Source organism: Moschus berezovskii, chromosome 4 (genome assembly GCF_049115385.1).
Source record: "Moschus berezovskii isolate FMDL1 chromosome 4, NW_MosBer_1.0, whole genome shotgun sequence".
Lineage (NCBI taxonomy): Eukaryota > Metazoa > Chordata > Mammalia > Artiodactyla > Moschidae > Moschus > Moschus berezovskii.
The window spans coordinates 15,640,535-15,666,425 of record NC_142463.1 but is presented as its reverse complement, the minus strand read 5'-3'; the positions used below and the strand labels follow the sequence as shown (position 1 = coordinate 15,666,425).

The following is a 25,891-nucleotide window of genomic DNA, read 5'->3' as shown; positions in this document are numbered from 1 at the left end:
CAGCTTTCAGCATCCATCATTCCAATGAATATTCAAGGTTGATTTCCTTTAGGATTGACTGGTTTGATCTCCTTGCAGTCCAAGGGACTCACAAGAGTCTTCTCCAGAACCACAGCTTGAAAGCATAAATTCTTTGGTGCTCAGCCTTCTTTACAATCTAACTCTCACATCTGTACATGACTACTGGAAAAACCATAGCTTTGACTATCCGGACCTTGTTAAGCAAAGTGATGTCTCTGCTTTTCAATATCCTGTCTAGGTTTGTCATAGCTGTTCTTCCAAGGAACTAGTGTCTTTTAATTTTGTGGCCTCAGTCATCGTCCTCAGTGAGTTTAGAGCCCAATAAATTAAAATCTGTCACAGTTTCCATTTTTGCCCCCTCTGTTTGCCGTGAAGTGATGGGACCATATACCATGATCTTAGTTTTTTGAATGTTGAGTTTTAAGCCAGCTTTTTCACTCTCCTCTTTCACCCTCATCAAGAGGCTTTTTATTTCCTCTTCACTTTCTGCTGTTAGAGTGGTATCATATGCATATCTGAGGTGGTTGATATTTCTCCCAGCAATCTTGATTTCAGCTTGTGATTCATCTAGCCTGGCATTTTGCGTGATGTACTCTGTGTATATAAGTTAAATAAGCAGAGGTTACAATTCTGTTATCAGACATGGTTGTTGTTGTTTAGTCACTAAGTTGTGTTTGATTCTTTGTGACCCCATGGATTGTAGGCTGCCGGGCTTCTTTGTCCATAGTATTTTCCAGGCAAGTATACTGGAAAGGGTTGTGATTTTCTTCTCCAGGGGATTTTTCCCTATCCAGGGATCAAACCTGCATCTCCTGCATTGCAATTGGATTCTTTACCACTGAGCCACCCGGGAAGCCCTTTAGACATGGTAGAATTCATAAAATAGAAATTACAGTAGATACAAAGTGATATAGACGAACACACTTATAGGATATTTAACACACATCTCTCAACAGGCTAAGAGTCAAAAAGTAAAGGTGCTAAAGACTTTAATGAATAAGATAGATCGTGTGTGTGTGTGTGTGTGTGTGTATGTATGCATACCAAACTGTATACCATGGCAAATACCCTTCCACCTTGAAATTTAAATCTGTTTAAACAATTTTTGTTTGGAAAACGGATATATAAGCCAAAATTTCAAAATTCCTAGAACATAGTGATAATAAACATAACATCAGAAATCTGAGATACAATCAAAGGGGTGATTGGAAAAAAAATTATAGCCTTAAATACCTATCATAAATAAATATGAAAGGATAAATATTAAAAATTTAAGCTCCCAATTCAGAAAGCTAGAAAAAGTTATAACCCAAAGAAAATACAAAGGAGAAATAAATAGAAAAAATAAAGATAAAAAGAGATTAATGAGATAGGAAATAGAAAAGCAGATGATCAAAGTGCTGGTTCTTTGGAGAAAGCATCAACAAAATATACAAGCCACTAGTTAGCCTAATAAAGAAAAAAAGCAATTAGAGCAGATATACAGAAGTAGAAATGACAAAAGGAGCAATAGGTAAATAAACCAGAAAAGCTAGTTAGGAGCATCACAATGTTTAAACAGATCTGTAGAAAACATGTATTCAAAACACCTACATCAAAGCACTATGTACAGATTATTTTACAGGGAAATCCTACAAAACCTTGAATACCAGATAATCTCAATTCTTCTTAATGACCTCCAAGTTGTTGTAGGTCAGTGATACCCACAGAACTTTTCTATGATGATTGAAATGTTTTGTGTCTTTGCTGTCCAGTATGACACATGTCCAGCCTCATGTGACTGTAGAGCACTTGGAATGTGGCTACTGCAACTAAAGAATTGAATTTTAAATTTTATTTAATTGTAATTTAAAGTTGAAAACCTATGTGATTGGCAGCTATGGTATTAATGCACTTCTGGATCATAGAAAAAGTAAGAAAATATCCAAATTCTTTTTATAAGCAGGTAGAACTTTGATACTTAAACCTGATTTAAACACACACACACACCATCATGTATGAGTATTATTATAAAAATCCTCAATAAAATATTAGGAATTAGAATTCAACATATTTAAAACAGTGATTCATCAAGACAAAGTAGTAGGGGTTTTGGGAGAATGAGAAGATTTAAGTTTAGCAAAATAATCAGTGGACTTTTCCATATTAAAATAGCAAAGGAAGAAAGTCATATGAACTTTGACAAAACTCTGCAGACTTGTGAGAACGCACATTTCTTGATTTCAAAACTTAATATAAAGCAACAGTACTCAAGACATTGTGGTACTGGCATAAAATGAACGTAGACTTATAGGTAAGAGGATTAGATTTGAGAGTCTAGAAATAAACCCATACATTTATGCTCAGTTGATTTTCAGCAAAGGTGCCAAGATAATTCAGCAGGGTTTTCAACAACCTGCACAGGGACAACTGGATATTCACGTATAAAAAAATGAAATTGGACCGCACCTCCAACACCACAGTTTTTTTGTTTGTTTGTTTTTTTGTTCACTCTGTCGTGTCCGACTCTTTGCCGGACAGACCCCATGGACTGTAGCCTACCAGGCTGCTCCATCCACAGGATTTTCCAAGCAAGACTGTTGGAGTGGGTTGTCATTTCCACACCATATACAAAAATTAATTGCAAGTAGATAACAGACCTAAAACTCTTAGGAGAAAACATGGGAGTAAATCTTCACGACTTTGGATTAGGCAGTGGGTTTTTTTAGATCTGGCTGTAACAGCACAGAGAACAGAAAAAAACTGATAGATAGACCTCAAAATTAAAAGTTTTTGTGCTTCCAGAGACACTGCCAGGGAAGTGAAAAGACAACCCACACGATGGGAGAAAATAGGCAAATCTAAAAAGGCAGAGAGGTTAGTGGTTTCCAGGGACTGGGATAAACTGAGAACAGGGAGAATGGAGGAATGATAAAATACCTCCCAAAATTAGGTGAATTATCTTTAGAGAAGAGAAGTTGCTCAGTCATGTCTGACTCTTTGCAACCCCATGGACTAGCCTATCAGGCTCCTCCATCCATGGGATTTTCCAGGCAAGAGTACTGGAATGGGTTGCCATTTCCTTCTCCAGGGGATCTTCCTGACCCAGGGATCAAACCCAGGTCTCTCACATTGCAGGCAGATGCTCTACTGTCTGAGCCACCAGGGAAGTCAATAGAATTATCTTTGCATAACTCTAAAAACCATTGAATCAGATACTTAAAAGTATAGTTGGGAAAAAAAAAAAAGTATAGTTGAGTTTTACCGCAATAAAGCTGTTATTTTTCAAACTCACATAAAACAGTTCAACATACAATATTGTATGCTGAATATTGGGAAAACTGGATATCCACATGCAAAAGAATGAAATTAGACCTTTACCTTACACTATTATATAATAACTAATTCAAAATGGCTCAACAACCTAAATGTAGGAGCTAAAACCATGCAACTTAGAAGAAAACATAGAGGAAAAGCTTCATGACATTGGAATTGGCAGTGGTGTCTGGATATGCCACCAAAAACACAGGCAACAAAAGAAAAATAATAGTTATATTTGACTGCATCAAAATTAAAAATTTTGTTTATTAAAGGAAAGTGTTAGAGTGAAAAGGGAAGTCATGGAATGGGAGAAAATATTTGTGAATCATTTATCTGGTCAGGGGTTACTATCCAGAATATATTTTTTAAGACTTTTTGAACTCAACAGTAACAAATAAGCAACCTGATTGAAAAATAAGCAAATGACTTGAATAGACATTTCTCTGAAGAAGATATACAAATGTCCAATAAGCACATGAAAAGATACTCTATATTGCTAATCATTTAGGGAAATCAACATCACAAGATAATACTTCACACCCATTAGAATGGCTATTATCAAATAAATAGGAAATAACAAATGTTGGTGAGGATGTGGAGAAATTGGAACTTTGTGTATTGGTGAATATTGGAAATGAAAAACGGCATAGCCACTGTGAAAAACAATATGGTGTTTCCACAAAAAAAGTTAAAAGTTAAATTACCATATGATCTAGCAATTCCACTTTGGGGTAGATAGGCAAAAGAGTATAAAGTAAGGACTCAAGGAGATATTTTTATAGCCATATTTAGCAGCATTATTCATAATATCCAAAAGGCCAAAACAGCCCAAGTTTCCATTGACAGAAGAATGAGTAAATAAAGTGTGGTATATACACATAGTAGAATATTACTCAGCTTTAGAAAGTAAGGAGGTTCTGACGTGCTACACTGTGAGTGAACCTTAAAGATACTATGCTAAATGAAATAAGCCAGTCACAAAAGAACATATACTATATGATTCCACTGAGTACCTACAGAAAATGACATTTGCAAGGAACTGGAAGAGGGGAGAAAGGACTGGAGAGTTATTGTTTAATGAGTAGAGTTTCATGTGAGGAAGATGAAAAATTCTGGAAATATATGATGGTGATGATTACACATTAATGTGAACTTACTTAATGCCATTTACTTTTGAGAAAGAGAAGGAAATATATGTGTGTACATACACATGCACATATATATAATGTACATGAACTTAGGTATATTTTATATACTTATTTTTATAAAAAGAAACACTGGACTATTAAAATGAGAAAATAATAAAAAGGTTACCTATGGGGAGTGTCTGGGAATACTGTGGAAAGAAGAGAAATGAGAGACTTCTTGGAAAATACCCATTTATATTCTTTTGAATTATTTGAATGTGTTACTTATTACATAAAATTAACTCAAAAATAGATGAACAGGCATATATTAAAATTGGCTAACTTTTAGTATATGACTAAACTTGATAAACAGAAACAAACTGAACTCTGTATCAAATGATTATCATAGCCACATTGAAAAAATTCCAACAATCAGAAGCCTTACAGTACACCCTCATTGGAACATATTTCAAAGGAAAATTAAATTCTGACTTTTTTTAATAATGTTAGTGGTTTTGCCATAATATTCTGAAACTATTGTGTGTATTGAAGATAGATGTAATGAGTAAATAAGATACAAAATATGGAATAGGAGAAGATGAGGAAGAACCTTGCAGTGTAGGATTTGAATTGGAGGTATGTTTTGAACTCTTTGCTTAAAATAGGTATATAAATCTATAATTATATACATTAAAATAATGCATATATATTAACATATAATACATATTCCCTTAGAACATATACACGTTTACATATATATATGTATATATTCCAAGATGGTACATGTATATGTGTATGTATGTATATGTTCCAAGGTCTGGCTATTGAAAGGCCTAGAAACAATGACTCCTCAGTAGCAATGTGAGGAGTTGATTTCTAAATCCCTTTCTCCACTAAAAGGAATCACGGCTCCTTGAAGCAATGGCTGATTTCAAGACTGAGCAACAGGTGAATCTGGAACATCTTATTTTGCCAGGAAACAGTTTCAAAGAATGATGGGTACATATCAAAAGGATATAGGAGCCAGCCTAAAGAGACTTTGACTAACCAAAACTGGAAAAATAAAACCACCAAAAAGAATAATAAAAATACAATAGTAGTAGCACCATGGGTCCCTAGTGAAACACTAGGAAAAAAATTAAAGTTGCAGAGAAAGTTCTTTGCAGAATATCAGCTGCTGCTGCTAAGTCACTTCAGTCATGTCCTACTCTGTGCAACCCCATAGACGGCAGCCCACCAGGCTCCCCCGTCCCTGGGATTCTCCAGGCAGGAACACTGGAGTGGGTTGCCATTTCCTTCTCCAATGTGTAAAAGTGAAAAGTGAAAGTGAAGTCGCTCAGTCATGTCTGATTTGTAGCTACCCCATGGACTGCAGCCTACCACGGATTTTCTAGGCAAGACTACTGGAGTGGCTTGCCATTGCCTTCTCCGAGAATATCAGCTAATAAATATTAAAAATGATAGAAAGTTATCATCTTGGCAATTACCATTTTAATGAATTCAGGCCAAGACAATCAATGAATGCTAAAAAAAAAAAAAAGCTTATTGGAGAATGGGATATTCACATAGTCCTGAAGTTTTTCCCCATTGATTATCTATTAATTATAAGGGGGAATTACAGTAAAGAAATCTGTCAGTCATTCCTTAACAAGTGATCAAATTTAGTATCATCAGTGATTAGACAAACATTATGTATACCTCTTAAAGCAATGAAGTGAGAAGTACTCAATATCACTCGTGTAGTATTTTTGTCAAAACTATTTAGCATGAATGTAATCATAAGGAAACAATCGGAAAGAAATCCAAATTGTGGGACATTCTATGAAACAGCTCAGACTCTTCAAAAGTAGTAATTTCTTGAAAAACAAAAGGCAACTGAACTATTGTAGATTAAAGGAGACTAAAGATACATGACAACCAAATACACAATGTAATCCATGGTGTATTTTAAAATGAAATAGCTATAAAGATTTGGGGACAGTTGAGAATATTTTTAATTAAATTTCTTGGATAAAATAATATTACAGTTTTAAAGAAAAATGTCCTTGTTGTCAGGACACATGTCCTGATGTATATAGAGGTGAAGTATCATGATGTCTCTTAACTTTCACATAGTTCAGAGGAAAAGTGTGTGTGGATAGATGGAAAGCAACTGTGGTGAAGTATTATTTAGTTGCTGGACCTAGGTGAAGGGTGCATAGTTTGTTCATATACTGTGTTTACTACTTTTCTCTAGGTTTAAAATTTTTCAAAATAAAAAATTTTAAATAAATTATGAATATAATTACATGCATATATGTGTGTGTGTTCATGTTCCCCAGGCCTCCTCTGGACCTCACCCCAGAGTTCCTGAATCAGAATCTCTAGGTAATGGGGCTTGGGATTCTGCATGGTAAAATGGCTCTCCCGAGACTCTGACACAGCTGGTTTATATTTGGGAAGCATTGCTCTTGAGACCATTCTTCTCTATTAAAAGCTTGTGTGGTGTGTGTGTGTGTGTGTTCTGTTCAGATAGGAACATTGCAGAGTCCTCCAGGTGAAAAGATAAAATGATTGTCAGATAGTGTCAATCTTTTCCTCACATCCCCTTGTTTTAATGGTCCATTCTATACTTAGTCTGAGGTTATTTCTTCTAAACAGGACCATATGGATCACTAATTCTCAAACATGGCTGCCAGTAAGAACCACCTATGCAGCTCTCAAAAATTTCACTGCCTAGGCCTTCAGTTCAGTCCCTCAGTCATGTCTGACTCTTTGTGACCCCATGAACCACAGCATGCCAGGCCTCCCTGTCCATCACCAACTCCCAGAGTCCACCCAAACTCATGTCCATTGAGTCGGTGATGCCATCCAGCCATCTCATCCTCTGTTGTCCCCTTCTCCTCCTGCCCTCAATCTTTCCCATCATCAGGGTCTTTTCAAATGAGTCAGCTTCTTGCATCACGTGGCCAAATTATTGGAGTTTCAGCTTCAACATCAGTCCTTCCAGTGAATACCCAGGACTCCTTTAGGATGAGGCCTTACCTCATATCAATTAATCTGAATTTCTGGGGGTAGGATAATGTGTTCTTTAGTGCTCCCCAGGGGATTCCAGTGTTCAAGATTGAAAGTCCCTAGTTTAGATCAGAGCTGGCTTCTAGTGAGGCCCCTAGTCAATTGTGTCAGGATCTCAGTATAAACTACCTGTTCAGCAAACTTGATCACACATTCTGGTGTGTGGGGGAAATTGATTTGAAAGGAGCTCTTTTATATTCCCAACACTTGTCAGTCTTTTCATATGGTCAATAACCTCTGGAGTCTGTAAGTGAAAAAGGGGATTTTAAAAGATGCACATCTCACTTATGGTTATGGAAATTTGAACTCTGTTTCTAGAAATTGATGGAAGGGATAAAATTTTAGAGAGAAGTAACTTTAATTACAGTATTTTAAATACTTATGTGATAAAGGTAATTTTTAAAATATTCACTGAACTCGCTTCTCTGCAGTAAGGCCCCTGACATTGAATAATGCCAGACCCATCTTTACCTACACTTATCTCAAGACTAGTCACAACCACCCCCAATTAAATAAATCTGTATTAACTTGTGTTTGAGTGTGTATATGAGAGTGGAGTAGCAAAGTGGTGACAGCATCCTGGCAGAACCAAAAGGAATTCTAGCAGTCCTTCCCGAATACAACCTGGCTGAATATTCACTTCTTACTCAGGGAAGAGTTTGTTCAGCATCTCTCTCCCAGCTCTCTTTTCTCTCACTCTTGAGGTATAATTTAGGTTTAACCCACCCAAACCCAGTTTGGAAGCACTGCTTTAGTTGTGTTATCAGCTGATGAATACAGAAACAGGGAAAGGGAAGTGAGTTGTCCAAGGTTATGAGTGAGTTAGTGGAATGTTTCTCGACATGTATTTGTATGTGTACATGTATGTAAAGCTCCTCTGGAAGGAGAAAAATGATTTAGGAATCATCTTGAGAGCCATAGAGTCTAATAACTTAGAGGAGCTTTAGACTCTATAACTGTCGAGATGATTCTCAAATCATTTTCTCCTCCCAGAGGAGCTTTACATACATGTACACATGTACGTGTGCTTCCTGGTATGAGTGCTGTTCTATTACCTGCCACCAGAGGGCATGAACTGCGATTAGATTCTAGCCTGCTTATCTACATTGAAGTCCAGAACTCGCTCAGATCACTGTTCAAACAGACAAACCTTAATTTATTCAGTAGTCCAACAGTCTTAGGAGCATGTGAAAGTTCTTTGGAACTGGTTGTTTATAAATATTTGTGAAAGAAAGCTTAGGTAAGCACAGGACACTCACAAATGCCTGGGGTTAGAATTAGACACCTGGCTTTATAATATTACCCCAGCCACTTACTAGTTTAGTTGTGTGGCCATTGGTAAGTTGCTTATCTTGACTTTTAACCTTCAGTTTCAGGTGCCTGACCTGCCAGATCATTAATAAACTGCCACACATGATTTTTGTGAGGATTAAATGGGATAACATGCTAAAGCATTTCCTAGGAAAATCCCATGGACGGAGGAGCCTGATGGGCTGCAGTGAATGGGGTCGCTAAGAGTCAGACACAACTGAGCGACTTCACTTTCACTTTTCACTTTCATGCATTGGAGAAGGAAATGGCAACCCACTCCTGTATTCTTGCCTGGAAAATCCCAGGGATGGGGGAGCCTGTTGGTCTAATGTCTATGGGGTCGCACAGAGTTGGACACGACTGAAGCGACTTAGCAGCAGCAGCAGCACCTATTTGATAAGTGGAGATTTTTTTCCTTTGTTCAGTAAAACTTTTATGGAGCTTTAAGGGTCGGACACGACTGAGCGAGTTCACTTTCACTTTTCACTTTCACACATTGGAGAAGGAAATGGCAACCCACTCCAGTGTTCTTGCCTGGAAAATCCCAGGGATGGGGGAGCCTGGTGGGCTTTCATCTATGGGGTCACACAGAGTCGGACACGACTGAAGTGACTTAGCAGCAGCAGCAGAAATGGAAGAACCAAGAACAACTTCAGGCTTTTTGTTCTCAGAAAAGTGAAAGTGAAGTCGTTCAGTCGTATCCGACTCTTTGCGACCCCATGAACTGTAGCCTACCAGTCTCCTCCATCCATGGAATTTTCCAGGCAAGAGTACTGGAGTGGTTGCCATTTGTTTCTCCAGGGGATCTTCCTGACCAGGGATCAAACCCAGGTCTTCTGCATTGCAGGCAGAAGACGCTTTACCTTCTGAGCCACCAGGGAAGCCCCAGAAGATTGGTCTCAGAACCTGGGTTTAAATAATTGGTGTTGTTAACCAAGATGAGGTGACTAGAGGAAAGGGGGTTGTAAAATCAAGAGTTTTGTTTAGACTCACTCATTTTGAGATTTCTTGGCATCCAAGCAGAATTATAGAATAAGGCGGTTGAAAATATGAGCACGAAACTCAGAACAGAGGTTTGGGTTGGAGACATCAATTGGCAGTCATTGTTGATGGGAAAGGAGTACAGACCAAAGAAGAGCGAACCAGTGGCCAAATACGGAGGTACTGCCACTGTAGAGGTTAAGATTTCTTACCCACCTGGCCTTTTCCTTGCACGCCAATGTTTAATTTGAGGAGACCCTCAAATTATTGTTTTTTTTTCTTTTCCTTCTTGCACAAATGTACAACTCCAACTCCTTTACCAAGAGTGATAGCATGGTAGAACTGAGTGATTAAATGCTTGAAGACATTAATGTGCTGATTAATAATGAAGGCTCTGGAGACAGAAGAGTCCAGTTTAAATCCTGCTCTGCTATTGACTAGCTCAGTCTTTTATCTATAATAGTCAAAAGCCAGCATTTATTTAATACTTATTATATACCAGGTATCTTTTTAAGTGCTTCACATGTATTTATATTAACTTATTTTAATCCTTAAAACAACCCATTGAAGTAGTTACTAGTCTTATCCCACTTTTTTGTTGAGGAAACTAAAGCCAGAAAGGGGCCTTATTATTTCCCAGATGTCACACACCAGCTAAATAGCAGAGCTAAATTTGAATCTAGGCAGCATGGATCCAGAACCAGTGTTGCTTTTCTCATACCAAATTCACAGAGCTTTAGAAGTGATTAAATGAGATAGCCCATTTAAAAGTACTTAGCACTTGGAGGCTAGCACATAATATGAGCATAATGTTTTCTGTGGGAAGCAGCATGGTATAGTGAAAGAGAACTGTATGAAAAGTCCTCGGGCTCCAGCCTAACTGCAGGAACAACTTACGTGATCATGAATAAGTTTCTTAGCTTCTCTGGACTGCAGTTTTGTCGTCTGCAATATAAAACCTTCATACTATCTGGTCTCTGAAGAACCTTTCAATGTTTAAATTCCATCTATGACTCCCCAAGACCAGATTATGAATACGTCTGAATTTGGAAGGGTCCCACATCACCTTGGGGTTTGGGGGATAAAGTACTCAGTAATTGGGTTGGCAGCATTTCTGCTTTGCCCTTCTACTCTTGAAGAAGCTTGCTAGGAGGTAGGGAAACATAGTTAATAACATAAGGTTTGGAGTAAGACCATTAGGTGGTAGAATCTGTTTCCACCACTTACTACCTTGGACCAGCTACTTCTCTTGAGTTTCTCTTTCATCATTTGCAAACTAGGGATAATGATAGTATACTTCTCATGGTATTATTTGAAATATCCTGAGAGAAGGTACCTGTAAAGTAGTACATGATAAGCATTCAGTACATAGTAGCTATTATTATAATAAGGGTTTCCAGAGTGAGAGGATATTTTTTTCTTAGCTCAAGTACCAGGTGAGATAGAAGCCTGTCAGTAACCCACTTCTAAAAAATTGAATTGGGAATTACATGATGAGGCTCTCTAGTCGTTGGGAACTGAGGGCATGAATCTGAATTTTCTAATTGTGTAGTCACTCCTCCCTATTCCTCCGTTTTACAAAGGTGCAGGGAACATTTCTCTAGAACAGCTGTGCCTTGCTGTGCCTTATCCTTAGGTGTAGTGAACCATTCATGGCAGATCTGCTCTAGGTTTGGCTTGCTTCAGCCCTTTCCTGACCTAAGGAGAGTTGTTTTAAATACTCTCATGTCTGTCCATCTTCTCCTCTGCGTTGGCTTTATTCTCAGTTATGTTCTCTAGTTCAGTTCAGTTCAGTTCAGTTCAGTCGCTCAGTCGTGTCCGACTCTCCGCGACCCCATGAATCACAGCACGCCAGGCCTCCCTGTCCATCACCAACTCCCGGAGTACACTCAAACTCATGTCCACAGAGTCGGTGATGCCATCCAGCCATCTCACTCTCCGTCGTCCCCTTCTCCTCCCGCCCCCAACCTTTCCCAGCATCAGAGTCTTTTCCAGTGAGTCAACTCGTCGCATGAGGTGGCCAAAGTATTGCAGTTTCAGCTTTAGCATCAGTCCCTCCAATGAACATCCAGGATTGATCTCCTTTAGAATGGACTGGTTGGATCTCCTTGCAGTATAAGGGACTCTCAAGAGTCTTCTCCAACACCACAGTTCAAAAGCATCGATTCTTCGGCGATCAGCTTTCTGCACAGTCCAACTCTCACATCCATACATGACCACGGGAAAAACCATTGCCTTGAGTAGACGGACCTTGGTTGGCAAAGTAATGTCTCTGTTAGCAGTGCCAAATCTACAAACACCCTTTCAAATATGATCTCGGAGAAAGAAAAGCTGTCCAACACGCTCAGAAAACAGTTGAGCCAGTTTGGGACATACATAACATACTTTTGGTCTAAAGGGAATGTGATGCTCTTAAATGGCATTATCTTGCATTCAGTAGCCAGGTAGGTAGGTAGAGCCCACTGTAGACATCCCCACCAAGTCACCTGAAATCAGGGTTTGGAGCAGGGTGGGGTGGGGGGCAGGTTGCAAAAGGGAAAAAGGCTAGGCAGGCAAAAAAGGAAGTGGTAGCAGTTTCATAGGAATGTACAAATTGCTATCTCCACTGTTGATAAGAGTGAGCTATCCCAGGAAGTCTCCTGACCTTGGGAAACCCCATTTAGCCTAGCCAGCTTTGAAACTAAGCATTTAAATCATGTGGGGTAGTACCTCTTTTCTTATTTACATATTTTTCTCTCTTCTCACACCCCCCGTTTAATTTAATTATAGCTCTTAATTAATACTTAATCCCAAAAGCTGCTTCTTCCTTTTTCATTTGCCAAGCATAATGATAATTAAGCATAGTAGATAAGAGCATGGGCTCAACAGTCAGATTGCCTGGGTTTCAGTTCTTTCTTTGTCATTTGTTCACTTTGAAATCTTAAGCAGTTTACTTTATACCTCTTTTCTCATCTATAAAATGAAGATAATTTCTACCTCACTAGGTTGTCTTGAGGATTAAATTAGATAACCAGTAGAAAGTCGGAGAAGGCAATGGCAAGCCACTCCAGTACTCTTGCCTGGAAAATCGCATGGACAGAGGAGCCTGGTGGGCTGCAGTCCATGGGGTTGCTACTAGTCGGACACGACTGAGCAACTTCACTTTCACTTTTCACTTATTGGAGAAGGAGATGGCAACCCACTCCAGTGTTCTTGCCTGGAGAATCCCAGGGATGGCGGAGCCTGGTCGGCTGCCGTCTATGGGGTCGCACGGAGTTGGATACGACTGAAGCGACTTAGCAGCAGCAGCAGAAAGTGCCTGGCATAGTATCTGGCTCACAGTGAAGTACACAGTAATCAGATATTGTTGTTGCTGTTTCCAGCTGTGCAGCTGTGGTTCAGCCTGTCTGTCCTTTGTCAGGAACAGGAGAGCTGATGTCAACTGGGAGACTATCAAAAGGTACTAGATTTTGGTATCTCAAGTAGAAGGTTGAAGCCAAATTGCAGAGAGCACTTGGAGCTCTAATTGGAAAATATGATAATGATCTTATTTTTACAATTTATTAATTAGATAGTATATTCTTGACTTGTCGTTACTCAGTCACTAAGTCATGTCCAACTCTTTGCAACCCCGTGGACTGTAGCACACCAGGCTCCTCTGTTCTCCATTGTCACCCAGAGTTTGCTAAAATTCATGTGCATTTAGTCAGTGATGCTATCTAACCATGTTGTCCTCTGCTTCCCCTTTCTCCTTTTGCCTTCAGTTTTTCCCAGCATCAGGATCTTTTCCAATGACTTGTCATTGAGGAATGACAATGGACAATTAACCTCCCTAGGTTTCCTTTGACTCTTTTGGAAAATGAATGTTTTTGAATAAGATGACCCCTTTCATCTTCATCGTGAAGCCTGATCCTTCTTTAAGTAAAAATGAATATCCAAAAGTTTTTTTGTATTCTGTATATGTGTGAGACAGGGGAAAAGAGAAAGTGAGAGAGTGAAAGCATATTTATATTGAGATAAACCAAAAAGTTTTACTTGTATATTGGATTTATCAGACATATTTGGTTTCTTCTTAAGAGATTATTATATCCCCTTTCACACTGTACTGTCTAGATCATTTCTAAGTATTTGTTACTCCTATCACAAATCTATTTTGGATTTTTCAAGGAAACTTTTCAGGCATTACGATATACGTTCTGTAATACTTGTCTTGGTGTCAGGGAACTTGGTTGGGGACTTTACTCCACTACTACCTTTGCAACATTACCTTGAGCAAGTTACATTCCCTCTTACGTGCCTCATTTTCTCATCTGTCTAATGAGGCATTTTCTCTGCTTAACCTTTAAGTCCTTTCCTGACAGTCTGTGTAACTACCACAGCATAGGTTGTGGCAGGAGTAGCTGGATTTCCAAGGTAAAACTTGGTATCGCAATTCCCTTTGAGAAGTGTTTTTTATCTGTTGCCCATTATGTTTGCTGCAGGATTTCGGCTGAATGCTTCCTCTTGGCCCATGTTCCTTTTGAAGACGCTAAATGGAGCAGAGATGGCTCCCATCAGGATTTTCCACAAGGTACGGTGTTCCTCAGCTATCACCAGCTCCAAATTACTTAAGGTCAAATGTGTACATCCTTTCAATTACCGAACCTCTGATGTCTGTATTATATTTATGGCCTGAGGATGCCTTTTCAGAAACTAGTTCAGCAGAAGGATTTTTAAAGTACCTTATGAAGCAGCAATTATCCCCAGAGAAATACTAGATTGTAAGGTAGGATTTCTGGGTTTGGGGATTTCTTATTTCTCTTCTGATAATAAGTTTTGACCTCATCTGTAATGTGGATTTCTGTCTACCTCACAGGGTTATTAAGAAGTTTTTTTGTTAGTAAAACATATAAAATGTAATATAAATCTAAAGGCTATTCTTATCGAATTCCATAAGGTCCATCTTCTAAACAGAGAGAAAGGAAGGAGACTATTTTTTAAGTGCCTGCAGTATGTTTGGGGTTTATATACACTATCTCATTAAATACCCACAGTTAACTTTATGAAGCAAGAATTATTATTTTGGTTTAGTAGTTAAGGAAACAAAACACCCAAATAAGGAGCTTGCCCAAGATCACATGACTGACTAGTAAGTGATAGAACGGGAATTAAAAACACATATTTGTTTTTCCTGGTTTTTCAAGGGAAAAGGCAGTCAGTCTCCTCTCAGTTGATCTTTCATGAGGTTGGAGTTACTATAAAGGAGACTGAATTAGCATTACTTGTGCTATCATTTGGGCTTCTCAGGTGGCACCAGTGGTAAAGAACCCACCTGCCAGTACAGGAGATGTAAGAGATCTGGATTCGATCCCTAGGTTGGGAAGATCCCCTGGAGAAAGAAATGGCAACCCATTCCAGTATTCTTCCCTGGAGAATCCCGTGGACAGAGAAGCCTGACAGGCTACAGTCCTTGGGGTTGCAAAGAGTCAGACATGACTGAAGTGATTTAGCGTAAGATGATGCCATTTAAGTCTAAAACCTGAGAGCACTGTGGTTCCCAGAATACAGTATACTGGGCAATTTGAAATCCTTTCACTGGAGAGTACCTCAAAATGGTGGGAGGTAGGGGCCAACAAGTATTCTTTTAAATGCTTTACTGATCTTACTAGGAACTAAGAGAATTCTCCAAGGCCAAATATGAAGAACGAAAACCAGAGTGTTAGTTGTACTGAACCTACTGATGGCTTAAGGGACTTTACCAGTCTTACTTTTTAAGGACCTTGTCTTTTAACAACTAGAGTTAGATGGAAGTTGAAGTCTTGGGCCCATGCAAGGCAGAAAATGGACCTGGGACAGCCACATGAAGAAACAAATGGTTCCCTCAAATGTTTACTCCTTAGTGAAAAGACGAGGAAGAGTCTCTGCCTGGGCCGTGGATAGGGGAACTGAGTCATTCTTCTGATAAAAGCTTTCCCCCATGGAAGTCCAAGGTTCAGATATAGTTCCTGTGTTGTCTCAGAACTCCAAAATTGTAGGGGGATATTTCTGAGTGCCTGGGAGAAGGAAACCCAAAACCTCTCTAGAGGGTTTGGTTGTTTTCAACCCAGATGTCATAGAAGCCCCAAAAGTGAAGTACCACTGAAAATCAGTTCAGTTCAGTTCATAATCACAGAGCCCTCAAAACTCTCAAAACAAATCCTTCATGATGAAACATCAGTAGACACAACAAACAGTAAGACTATAACCTCAAGGAGTTTCAGATAATAGAAATATCAGACAGAAATTTTAAATAAAGTATTTGAAAATGATTAAAGAATGAAAAGGAATTTTGAAATGAGAAAAGTACAAGCCTCTATTTTTTAAAGACAAAGTTAAAAAAAGCAAATTGAATATCTAAAATGAAACCATTAAATTTAAAAATCTTTTAAAAATTAAAAATAAAATGAAAATCTTAGATAGGTGTTTAGGCAACTTAGACCTAGATAAGAATTAATTTTAAGACACATGTGAGGAATTTCTCCAGAGTGCAATACAGAGAGATGAAGAGATGGAAAATATTAAAGAGAAAAGATAATGATATCAGAAGGTCTGATATATATTTTGAACATGAATTCCAGAAAGAATAAAAAAGAGTCAATATTTGAAAAGATAATGACAGAATTTTCCAGAATGTGTGATAAAGGCAAATGTATACTTTAAAACATTGTGGAATAACTGAAGTCAAAAGATCTGAGCAAATAATCACACAGAATACAGTCATCCTCAGTATCTGTGGGGGACTGGTTACAGGAACCCCTGAATACAAAGATCCACACACACTCAACTCCCTTATATAAAATGATGTAGTACAGCAAGCTCTCCATATCTGCAAGTTTCACGATGTAGACTGAACCTTCAAAGGCATTGCAGTTAGTCTACAACACATTTCTTGACAGAAGTAGTACAAGGCAAAAGGTAATAGAATAATACCTTCAAAGAATTAAGAAAAAAATAGTTGTCCACCTAGAATTTTATATCTAATTCTACTGTTATTTCAGAATGAATGTAAAATCAAGACATTTTCAGCAAACTAATATAAATATATTCACTGAAAGAACAGTTGAAGAGTATGTTTCAAGAAGAAGATAACTGAACCTGGAAAGTAAGAATGAGTGTAAAACGTAGTGCTAGGGAAAGATAGGTTAGCATGTGAGTATAACTAAACAATCATCGCCTATAACTGTATAAACCAGTTATAGTAGCAAAAGTGATCAGTTGGCAGTATAACAGTGTGGAACTAAATTATCCAACACCTGTTAACTCAGGAGTAATTTAAATATTCAGAGGTCCTAGTATTGTTTAATTAAGGATGAATTTTAGACTTAATTATGTCAGCTGTACAGTTATGATCTGAAGGGGATCCACCAAAAGATTAAATATAGAATGATTAACATCTGAATCAATGGAAAGGGGAAAAGGGAAGAAAATTCAGTTGATTGTTAAGGAGAAAAAAGAAGTTAAAGGTACAACTTGAAAAATCAAGTTAAATAGAAATGATATTTAGAAATTATAATTGTAATAACTTTAAACACATCAGTTATGAGAAATTAAACTCATCAATTTAGTCAGACACAGATCAGATTGTTTTTAAATTTAGCTGCATGCTGCTTACAAGAAACATTGCTGAAATATGACACAAAGGTGTTAAAAGAATATAAAACATATACCAGGCAAAGCTTTATCAAAATAAAACTGGTGTTAACTGTACTGAAATTAGACAAAGAAGACTTTGGTGTTAAAAAGCATTAAAGAAGTTACTATCTAATGATAAAAAAAAAAAATAGGTCACTAAGAAGATAAAAGTTATACATGCTCCTAAAAAACATAGCCTCTTAAAATAGATAAAGCAAAATTTGACAGAATTACATGGAAAATTAGAAAATCCACAATCGTTAGAGGATATTTTAATATACATCTCTCAATAATTGATAAATAGACAACACAAAAAAGTATCAATCAGCATAAGCTATTGGGGGCAGGAGGAGAAGGGGACGACAGGGAATGAGATGGCTGGATGGCATCACCGACTCAACGGAGATGAGTTTGAGTGAACTCCGGGAGTTGGTGATGGACAGGGAGGCCTGGCGTGCTGCAATTCATGGGGTCGCAAAGAGTCGGACACAACTGAGTGACTGAACTGAACTGAATCAGTTATAAATCAGTTCAGTTCAGTTCAGTTGCTCAGTCGTGTCTGACTGTTTGCGACCCCATGGACTGCAGCACACCAGGCCTCCCTGTCCATCACCTACTCTCGGAGTTCACTCAAACTCATGTCCGTTGAGTCGGTGATGCCATCCAACCATCTCATCCTCTGTCATCCCCTTCTCCTCCTGCCTTCAATTTTTCCCAGCATCAGGGTCTTTTCAGATGAGTCAGTTCTTCGCATCAGGTGGCCAAAATATTGGAGTTTCAGCTTCAGCATCAGTCCTTCCAGTGAATATTCAGGACTGATTTCCTTGAGGATGGACTGGTTGTATCTCCTTGCTGTCCAAGGGACTCTTCAAGAGTCTTCTCCAACACTAAAGTTCAAAAACATCAATTCTTCATCAATTTTAAATCAGTTTTAAAAAATAAAGTCATTCCTATTTAACAAGTGATTTGAAAATGAAATTTTTGAAGATACTCTTTAAGATAGCAATAGGTTACAGTATGGCTCGAAAAATGTTAGTAAAATATAAGATATTTATAAGGAATTTTTAAATTTATACTGAAGATGAAATCTCCATTAAAGAATACTTAACATATGGAAAATGCTATGTTCATGGAAGGAAAGGCTCAATATCATACATACAAAAGTTATTTTTCCCCAAATTATAAATTCACTGGGATTCCAGTCAAAATACAAATAGGATTTTCATGTGGAACTTGAAGAACTGATCCTGAAATTCATATGAAAGATCGAGGAAAAAGAATAGCCAAAACAATAGTGAGCAATGACAAAGTAGGGGGACTTTTTCTTCCAGATACCGATTTAATAAAACTATGTTACTGGTACAGGATCAGACAGTAAGACAAAGGGAAACAGCGTATACAACAGTTTTTGGAAACTATGCAACTGCATTGCAAATCAGCGCCCAAGAACTAGCTGCACGACTGGAGAGAGTTCATAGTGTTACAGCTGCTTTGGAGGGCAGTTTAACAATGTTTAATGAAGTGGAAGGTAAATTCTCCAGGCAGGAATACTAGAGTAGGTAGCCATTCCCTTCTCCAGGGGATCTTCCCAACCCAAGGATTGACCGCGGGTCTCCTGCATCATAGGCAGATTTTCTACCATCTAAGCCATCAGGGAAGCCCGTATATCTATCCTATAACCCAGCAATTCTACTCTCAGGTATACATACTGAAAAAAATCCTCCCACATATGAAAAAAGAAACAACTGTAACAATGGCTGTGAAAGCTTTTGAAATAGTAAACAATTCAAAGCAACATTACATGTCTGTCAAAAGAGAGGAAATAAATTAAGATATAATGGAGTACTATTAGCAGTTAAACTAGAGCTAAATTTACAACATGAATACATTTCAGAAGCTTAGTGTTGAACAAAAAAAGCAAGTTGTAGAGTGACATGTTCACTATAATACTGTTTATATAAAATTTTAAAGTATGCAAATTATATATATATATACACACACACATAGTAAAGTATAAAAATATGCATGGGAAAGGGCACAAAGGAGGATTCAGCCTTATCTGTTACCTTTTATTTCTTGAAGAAAAAAAAAGACCTGAAGCAAAGATGTCAAAATATTAGAATTAACAAAGTAATTCTTTGGTATACTTTGAAAATCATTTAAAGGAAAGTCTAAAGTTCCATTGTAAATCTTATATAGCACTTTCTAATCATCCAAATGAAGTACCAGTTTCTTGGCATACATAGCCTCTCTCATTGTGTCTAGGTCTATATATCTCTTGTCTTTGATCTAGGAACCACCGTCACCTTCTCACAACTTCTTCAAAATGGGAATGAAGCTAGAAGCTGTGGACAGGAAGAACCCTCATTTCATTTGCCCAGCCACTATTGGGGAAGTGCGGGGCTCAGAGGTGCTTGTCACTTTCGATGGGTGGCGAGGGGCCTTTGACTACTGGTGCCGCTTCGACTCCCGTGACATCTTCCCTGTGGGCTGGTGTTCCTTGACTGGAGACAACCTGCAGCCACCTGGCACTAAAGGTAAAGGCTTGTAAAGTCAGAACCCAAGTTGCTAAGGGAGCCTACATATATCTCTCATGGTCAGCATACCTTCACCAGTAAACCTCACTCACAGGCAAAGGAGGATCAGGGGCCAGCAACAAGGGTAAAAAACCAACATCTAGTCAAGAGTAGTCAGAAACAGAAAGAATTTAAACAGCACTTGAGGATAGACATGGAGTTTGGCATAAAGTAAAATTTTCTTGCTCAGATAGCTTGGTTTATTCTCAGGCAACTAGCTTCTCATCTCCCTTATTCTTATTCCTGGACTGTTCCAGATTTTGAATAGTATCATTCTTGAGGTGCACATCCCAACTTTGTAATTGAGCTGGAGTAACATTGTATTACATAAAAATACTTAACCAGCACTGTTCAGTTCAGTTCAGTTCAGTTCAGTCGCTCAGTCGTGTCCGACTCTCCGCGACCCCATAAATCACAGCACACCAGGCCTCCCTATCCATCACCAACTCCCTGAGTTCACTCAAACTCATGTCCACAGAGTCGGTGATACCATCCAGCCATCTCATTCTTGGTCGTCCCCTTCTCCTCCCGCCCCCAACCTTTCCCAGCATCAGAGTCTTTTCCAGTGAGTCAACTCGTCTCACCCATTCCAGTCCATTTTAATTCACTGATTCCTAGAATGTCGACGTTCACTCTTGCCATCTCCTGTTTGACCACTTCCAATTTGCCTTGATTCATGGACCTAACATTCCAGGTTCCTATGCAATACTGCTCTTTACAGCACCGGACCTTGCTTCTATCATCGGTCACATCCACAACTGGGTATTGGTTTTGCTTTTGCTCCATCCCTTTATTCCTTCTAGAGTTACTTCTCCACTGATCTCCAGTAGCATACTGGGCACCTACCGACCTGGGGAATTCCTCATTCAGTATCCTATCATTTTGCCCTTTGATACTGTTCATGGGGTTCTCAAGGCAAGTATACTGAAGTGGTTTGCCATTCCCTTCTCCAGTGGACCACGTTCGGCTGTGGTCCATGTGATCAGATCAGCTAGTTTCTTGTGATTATGATTTCAGTGTGTCTGCCCTCTGATGCCCCCTCCCAATACCTACCGTCTTATTTGGATTTCAGTAGTTTAATGGAAAAACCATGGGGTTAGATGTAAGATAGACTTAGATTTGAAGTCCATCTCTGCCTTTTCCCAGCTGTGTGGCTTTTTGGTCAGTTAGTTGACCTCTCTAAACCTCAAAATTCCTCATCTGTAAAAGAATACCTACTTTATAAATGAGATTACGTGGGCAAAATGCTTACGTAATGTCTGGCAAATACCAAATGCTAAACGGATATTTTTATTGTATTACTCCTGCTGTTACTCTATATTAGCATAATTATTAGTATTTATTATAATTACTATGTAATATGCTATATTATTATAATACTCTTATTATTAAAATAACTGCTACTAATGGGAGAATATACATAAAGTACTAGAATAGTACCACAGATTAGTTAACAGTCAATGATATTTCTGATGGTCATGATGTTGGAATGCATCCAGGATAAAAGTTTGAGGTAGCTTTTAATAAAGAAAATAAATAGTAAGAATCTCATTCCTAAAAGTACTCTTAAGTCTGAGAGAATAGAAAGTCACCCTTCCTGTTGTCTGTGGGTTTCATTTCTAAACCTTTATCAGATTCATTCATTCAATTAGCCAAATATTTATGTAGTACCTAATTGTGAACCAAATTGAGGATACAGTAGCTGCAAAGATGAAAAGCATTCACCAAGTGTCCTCATGACACTTTCATTTTAGAGGGATGAGATAGTCAATATACATTTAAATCAAGAAATAAACAAGATGATTTCAGATAGACAATTTTTCCCAAGAAAATAAAGTATAATAAGATAGTGACTGTGAAGGGATTCATTTAAAAGCTTTATTGAATATAATTGAAGTAAAATAAGTTGCACATATTTAAAGTATACAGTTTGAAAAGTTGTGACATATATACGTATCCGTGAAACCATTACCTTAATCAAGATAATGAACATATCCATCATGCCCAAAAGTTCACTGTTCCTTTTTGTGGAGGGGGAGCTTTTTGGATACAACTTCTTTTTAGGAAAAATTGTCCAAAAAGATGATTGATATTTGGATTCGATGACAAAAAGAAGCCATGCAAGGAAAGAGAATTCCAAGCAGGCAGATGTGACATACTTACAATGGCATTGAGACATGAGTTTATTATGTTTCAAGGGCAGAAAGAATACTGCTCTAACTACAGTGTAAAGTGGGAGGGGGAAAGTGGCACAATCATGTAGGACCTTATAGGCCAGAGTGATAATTTGGATTTTATTCTAAACATAATGGGCAATCATCAGAAGGAGTACCAAAATCTGATTTACTTAAAAAAAATCATTTGCACTTGTATTCTTGTGTTCAAGAATACAAAAGAGCATGTATGACTCAACAATAAAAAAGATAAATAACCCAGTTGAGAAGATGGACATAGGACTTAAACATTTCTCCTAAGGAAATATACAAAAGGTCAGCAAGCACTTGAAAAGATGCTCAACATCAGTAGTCATTTCAGTTCAGTCACTCAGTCATGTCCGACTCTTTGCGACCCCATGAATCACAGCACACCAGGCCTCCCTGTCCATCACCAACTCCCGGAGTTCACTCAAATTCACCTCCATCGAGTCGGTGATGCCATCCAGCCATCTCATTCTCTGTCGTCCCCTTCTCCTCTTGCCCCCAATCCCTCCCAGCATCAGAGTCTTTTCCAGTGAGTCAACTCGTCGCATGAGGTGGCCAAAGTATTGGAGCTTCACATTTAGCATCAGTCCTTCCAATGAACACCCAGGATTGATCTCCTTTAGAATGGACTGGTGGGATCTCCTTGCAGTCCAAGGGACTCTCAAGAGTCTTCTTCTCCAACACCACAGTTCAAAAGCATCAATTCTTCGGCGATCAGCTTTCTTCACAGTCCAACTCTCACATCCATACATGACCACTGGAAAAACCGTACCCTTGAATAGACGGACCTCAGTTGGCAAAGTATGTCTCTGCTTTTTAATATGCTATCTAGGTTGGTCATCATTTTCCTTCCAAGGAGTAAGCGTCTTTTAATTTCATGGCTGCAAACAGCATCCACAGTGATTTTGGAGCCCCCAAAAATAAACTCTGACACTGTTTCCACGGCTTCCCCATCTATTTCCCATGAAGTGATGGGACCAGATGCCATGATCTTTGTTTTCTGAATGTTGAGCTTCAAGCCAACTTTTTCACTCTCCTCTTTCACTTTCATCAAGAGGCTTTTTAGATCCTCTTCACTTTCTGCCATAAGGGTGGTGTCATCTGCATATATGAGGTTATTGATATTTCTCCCAGCAATCCTGATTCTAGCTTGTGCTTCTTCCAGCCTAGTATTTCTTATGATGTACTCTGCATATAAGTTAAATAAGCAGGGTGACAATATACAGCCTTGACGCATTCCTTTTCCTATTTGGAACCAGTCTGTTGTTCCATGTGCAGTTCTAACTGTAGCTTCCTGACTTGCATACAGGTTTCTCAAGAGGCAGGTCAGGTGGTCTGGTATTCCCATCTCTTTCAGTATTTTCCACAGTTTATTGTGATCCACACAGTCAAAGGCTTTGGTATAGTCAATGAAGCAGAAATAGATGTTTTTCTGGAACTCTCTTGCTTTTTCCATGATCCTGAGGATGTTGGCAAATTGATCTCTGGTGCCTCTGCCTTTTCTAAAACCTGCTTGAACACCTGGAAGTTCACGGTTCATGTATTGGTGAAGCCTGGCTTGGAGAATTTTGAGCATGACTTTACTAACATGTGAGATGAGTGCAGTTGTGCGGTAGTTTGAGCATTCTTTGGCGTTGCCTTTCTTTGGGATTGGAATGAAGACTGACCTCTTCCAGTCCTGTGGCCACTGCTGAGTTTTCCAAATTTGCTGGCATATTGAGTGCAGCACTTTCACAGCATCATCTTTCAGGATTTGAAATAGCTCAACTGAAATTCCATCACCTCCACTAGCTTTGTTCGTAGTGATGCTTCCTAAGGCCCTCTTGACTTTACATTCCAGGATGTGTGGCTCTAGGTGAGTGATCACATTATCGTGACTATCCTGGTCGTGAAGATCTTTTTTGTACAGTTCTTCTGTGTATTCTTGCCACCTCTTCTTAATATCTTCTGCTTCTGTTAGGTCCCTACCATTTCTGTCCTTTATCGAGCCCATCTTTGCATGAAATGTTCCCTTGGAATCTCGAATTTTCTTGAAGAGGTCTCTTGTTTTTCCTATTCTGTTTTTTTCCTCTATTTCTTTGCTTGATCCCTGAGGAAGGCTTTCTTATCTCTCCTTGCTATTCTTTGGAACTCTGCATTCAGATGCTTATATCTTTCCTTTTCTCCTTTGCTTTTCACTTCTCTTCTTTTCACAGCTATTTGTAAGGGCTCCTCAGACAGCCATTTTGCTTTTCTGCATTTCTTTTCCATGGGGATGGTCTTGGTCCCTGTCTCCTGTACAATGTCACGAACCTCCGTCCAGAGTTCATCAGGCACTCTATCTATCAGATCTAGTCCCTTAAATCTTTTTCTCACTTCCACTGTATAATCATAACGGATTTGATTTAGGTCATATCTGAATGGTCTAGTGGTTTTTCCTACTTTCTTCAATTTAAGTCTGAATTTGGCAATAAGGAGTTCATGACCTGAGCCACAGTCCGCTCCTGGTCTTGTTTTTGCTAACTGTATAGAGCTTCTCCATCTTTGGCTGCAAAGAAAATAATCAATCTGATTTCGGTGTTGACCATCTTGTGATGTCCATTAGTAGAGTCTTCTCCTGTGTTGTTCAAAGAGGGTGTTTGCTATGACCAGTGCGTTCTCTTGGCAAAACTCTATTAGCCTTTGCCCTGCTTCATTCCGTGCTCCAAGGCCAAATGTGCCTGTTACTCCAGGTGTTTCTTGACTCCCTACTTTTGCATTCCAGTCCCCTATAATGAAAAGGACATCTTTTTGGGGTGTTAGTTCTAAAAGGTCTTGTAGGTCTTCATAGAACTGTTCAACTTCGGCTTCTTCAGCATTACTGATTGGGGCGTAGGCTTGGATTACTGTAATATTCAATGGTTTGCCTTGGAAACGAAAAGAGATCATTCTGTCGTTTTTGAGATTGCATCCAAGTACTGCATTTCGGACTCTTTTGTTGACCATGATGGCTACTCCATTTCTTCTAAGGGATTCCTGCCCACAGTAGTAGATATCATGGTCATCTGAGTTAAATTCACCCATTGCAGTCCATCTTAGTTCACTGATTCCTAGAATGTCGACGTTCACTCTTGCCATCTCCTGTTTGACCACTTCCAATTTGCCTTGATTCATGGACCTGACATTCTAGGTTCCTATGCAATACTGTTCTTTACAGCATTGGACCTTGCTTCTATCACCAGTCATATCCACAACTGGGTATTGTTTTTGCTTTGGCTCCATCCCTTCGTTCTTTCTGGAGTTATTTCTCCACTGATCTCCAGTAGCATACTGGGCACCTACTGACCTGGGGAATTCCTCATTCACTGTCCTATCATTTTGCTTTTTCATACTGTTCATGGGGTTCTCAAGGCAAGTATACTGAAGTGGTTTGCCATTCCCTTCTCCAGTGGACCACAGTCTGTCAGACCTCTCCACCATGACCTGCCCGTCTTGGGTGGCCCCACACGGCATGGCTTAGTTTCACTGAGTTAGACAAGGCTGTGGTCCGTGTGATCAGATCGACTAGTTCTCTGTGATTATGATTTCAGTGTGTCTGCCCTCTGATGCCCTCTCACAATACCTACCATCTTATTTAGGTTTCTCTTACCTTGGTCGTGGGGTATCTCTTCACTACTCTTCCGTGACACTGGCTCCGAGCGCGCAGATGCGAAATGCAAATCCAAGGCACAGT

General features: G+C 38.9%; 1 protein-coding gene across 8 annotated transcripts in view; it reads left to right on the top strand.

The window, feature by feature from the left end:
• The window catches only part of SCMH1 (Scm polycomb group protein homolog 1), a 223,642-nt gene that overhangs the window by 106,828 nt on the left and 90,923 nt on the right, over positions 1–25,891 (top strand). For all 8 annotated transcript variants that reach the window (XM_055403471.2, XM_055403469.2, XM_088835188.1 and 5 more), the window contains 2 exons: positions 14,255–14,343; positions 19,717–19,960. In XM_055403471.2, the coding sequence (XP_055259446.2) occupies positions 14,255–14,343; positions 19,717–19,960 (333 nt within the window). The remainder of the gene's footprint in view (positions 1–14,254; positions 14,344–19,716; positions 19,961–25,891) is intronic.